This window comes from Triticum aestivum, chromosome 7D (genome assembly GCF_018294505.1).
Source record: "Triticum aestivum cultivar Chinese Spring chromosome 7D, IWGSC CS RefSeq v2.1, whole genome shotgun sequence".
Taxonomy (NCBI): Eukaryota; Viridiplantae; Streptophyta; class Magnoliopsida; order Poales; family Poaceae; genus Triticum; species Triticum aestivum.
This window is the reverse complement of record NC_057814.1, coordinates 642,074,381-642,077,605: the sequence shown is the minus strand read 5'-3', so window position 1 is coordinate 642,077,605 and position 3,225 is coordinate 642,074,381. Positions and strand designations below refer to the sequence as shown.

At 47.5% G+C, this 3,225-nt stretch overlaps 1 protein-coding gene across 1 annotated transcript; it reads right to left on the bottom strand.

The window, feature by feature from the left end:
• Positions 1–272: 272 nt before the first annotated feature.
• LOC123170437 (ervatamin-B-like) lies at positions 273–1,292 on the bottom strand. Its single transcript, XM_044588303.1, has one exon. The coding sequence runs from the start codon at positions 1,290–1,292 to the stop codon at positions 273–275; it is 1,020 nt and encodes a 339-aa protein (XP_044444238.1).
• Between the last annotated feature and the right edge of the window lie 1,933 nt (positions 1,293–3,225).

The following is a 3,225-nucleotide window of genomic DNA, read 5'->3' as shown; positions in this document are numbered from 1 at the left end:
TTGGGACTAGCCAAATTTTGATGTCTATGAACAAGCAATCACATAAGTCCTCACCAGGGGGACACATCATCCAACTATATAGATCATGTCTGTGAACATGCTAGGCCATTTCAATATACTTATAGCTATATGTTAGGAATTTATTGCTCTTCGTATTAAACAAAATGCTACTTTGTGCCCGAATCATGATGGAGGACATGAAGGATCAAATTCCAGAAACATATAGCATCGAGTCCCAACAATCCATCTCGATATCATTGCCACCATCCTTCTTAATTTTTCACTGGGTATGACGCTTCCATCAGGATGCCACATAATCCCTCGGTGAGACCGCTCACGCCGCGTGCCATGCGGATGTAGCCGTCTTCACCCCATTTTGCCCCCCATGAGTTCTTTATGATCCAGTAGTCTACACGTCTCTTGAGGTCATGCTCATCGGTGGTGCCATAGCCCACCACTATCATTTCATGGGTCAGATTCGTCCCACACGGCCCCACAAATACGCCTCCCCCGTATCGCCGGAAGCCATTCGGGTCAACTACCACAACGACCGGTTGGGATGCCACCGCCTGCATCAAGGCCAGCTCATCATTTGGCGGCACCCGTTTGAAGCCGTCGATGGTGATGATGGGGTTCTTTTTTGGCACCAAGCAACGACCCTGCTCAAAGGCAACATACGGATAGTTAGCATCACTGGTGATGCCTCCGTTTTCTTTTATGTACTTGAAGGCCAATTGTGCGTTGCCGCCACGACAGCCGAAATTTTTCTTGTCGCAGTCTACAAGTTGTTGCGCGGACAATGGAATCAGCTTCCTGGTCCTAATAGAGTTGATGCCCTCCACGGCCGCCGTTGCTGCAAAGGCCCAACAGGCCCGACAGCCAATTTTCCGCTTCACGCTTGTCACCGCTGATGGGCGTTGATCATAACCCATCATGCGCCAGTCCACATACATTGGGAGGTCGTCGCGCGCAACAACAACGCCATGTGTGAACTTGCCTTGGTGCCGGTTCCCACCATCTGACGTGAGGTTAGAGCAGTGACCGTACACGTGGTCAACCTCTTCATCGGTCATGTCACCGAAGAGGTTTAGGCTCAGCTTGTAGGGTGCATCACCTTGGTTGAATTCGTGGATCATGCGAGCATTTTCTTTGAACACGTTAAATCGCCGAGCCTTGTCACCGTGGTCACAATCCACATTGAGATGCTCACACCAACGCTCATATAGTGCCCACATGGACTCCTCTGACCCCAGGTCCCTATCTGTGATGTCTATCGAGCTCACTGCCGGCATAGCGGCAACAAGCACGATGGCCATAAGTATACATAACGTTGCAATTGCTCTTGCCATTGTAAACACTAAGTGGTTGCTTCGAGTGTCCTAGGTATCTATCGGCGTCGCTTGGAGTGTCCTAGGTAGCTTTGGTCCTCCTTATATATAGTAGATATCCTTGTGGTGCACATGTAGCTTTCGCATATCCCCTGAATTAACTAGGAAATGCTGAAGTAGTTTCCTAATTTATCTGCATGCATGACTTTCCATGTATGAGATAGAATCAAACAAGTTTTAACTTTTTTCCAATTCATACTTCTCCTTTTAACGCTTTCCTTCTGTCATACCTTTAGACGCACAAGTTGTGGAGCATGTATTCAAAATTATCCAAATGAAATCATAAACAACTAACTTGCCACCTTTATATTTGGAAAGATGTTGAATCACAGGTATCCGCTCACGAGTAAGAAATACAAAGATTCCTTCTAGTCAATGAATTTATTAATTTTTCATAATGCTAAAAAACATCCTATTTTAACGTCCACCCTACCATACATGGCACTAGATATGGATGGCACACATTTAATTTTAAGAAGATTTTACTCTTTCCATATTAGCCATGCCATGCAAAATTGTTTGGAAGGTATTGCATTTCCATGCGTCAACTATTTTTGGAAAGTCGTCAATTGACATACATCAGCATATACCAAAACCAACCATATGGAAAGTAATTTCCTTGCCAATGAAGGTATAAATGCAAAATCTAGACTCATTTGTAATTGATCAAATCCAATAACGGATTTGATGACTCGTTCCATCTCTTCCTCCGTAAACGGTGCTTTCAGATGTGATAGACCGTTATCGCTCTGTGCACTGACAAGACATCATCATTCACCCTCGGTCCGTGGGGTATGTCGACATCGAGGGAGTGCGTCCACCTTTCCTATGGATGGCAGCCGCTTGTGGACGCTGGTTCAATTGGCACCGGCGTCGAGCAAGCTTGCATGTTGCGGTGGACGTCAGGATTTGGGGCGGCGGCGCCGCTGGTTGAGGTCAAGGTCTGGTAGTGAGAGCATCTCTAATAGACCCCGTATCCCGCCGCCCGTAAAATGCGTTTGCAGTTCGCGGAAAAACGGCATTGCGGGCCGGCGCGGCCAGCCGCAAAGACAGACCCCGCAAAACGGACCCATATAAAAGGATATTCGTGGAATATACTCTTTTAAGGGCCGGCTTTATGGGGTCTGCTCTTGTGCCGCTGCCGCCGGTTCGCAAATATCAATACCTCACCACAAAAATAAAACAATCATTCACACTACAAAATAATTATTCAGAAGAATTATCAATACCAACACAATACAACAATCATCCACATTACAAATAATTATTCAAATCGCCGAAGCAAACTAAATAATGCAATATAAAACTTGTCCCGAATACAAATAACACATGAATTAAATAAAAAATGAATATAAAAATGAGTTTGTTACTGTCCAGCCCTTTGCCAATGTTGGATTCTCCGCGAAGTAGTCTTGCATCAACATCTCGTTCCCCAGATGGCGATTCCGAGGAATGCAAAGACGCCCGACGGTCGATCCTCGCCGCCTCTTTCGGTTCTCGTCTTCGTGCTCCTTCACGGCAAGAGCCATCACCAACGTCTGCTGCCGATAGTTTGCATGCAGCGTCTCAACATTCGAGTCGTCCGAATGGGACGAATCATCGAGCAAAAACTTCTCGCACCGGCTGAATTCATCTACATGAACAAAAATCGCACGCCGCGTCAACCAACTATGCATAGCGCTCGACACAAAGCACAAGCAAACACTAACCGGCAGCTCGTGGGGCGGGCGATCCCGGGCGGCGACTAGGGGCGGCTCGAAGGCGGTCGATCCCCGGCGGCGACAACGACGAGGGGTGGCTCGTCTCGCCGGATCCGCGTGCGGGGGGGAGGGGGGGG

What these genes read in the sequence shown, in the direction of transcription:
- LOC123170437 (XM_044588303.1), bottom strand. Translation starts at nt 1,292, where the DNA reads ATGCCGGCAGTGAGCTCGATAGACATCACAGATAGGGACCTGGGGTCA.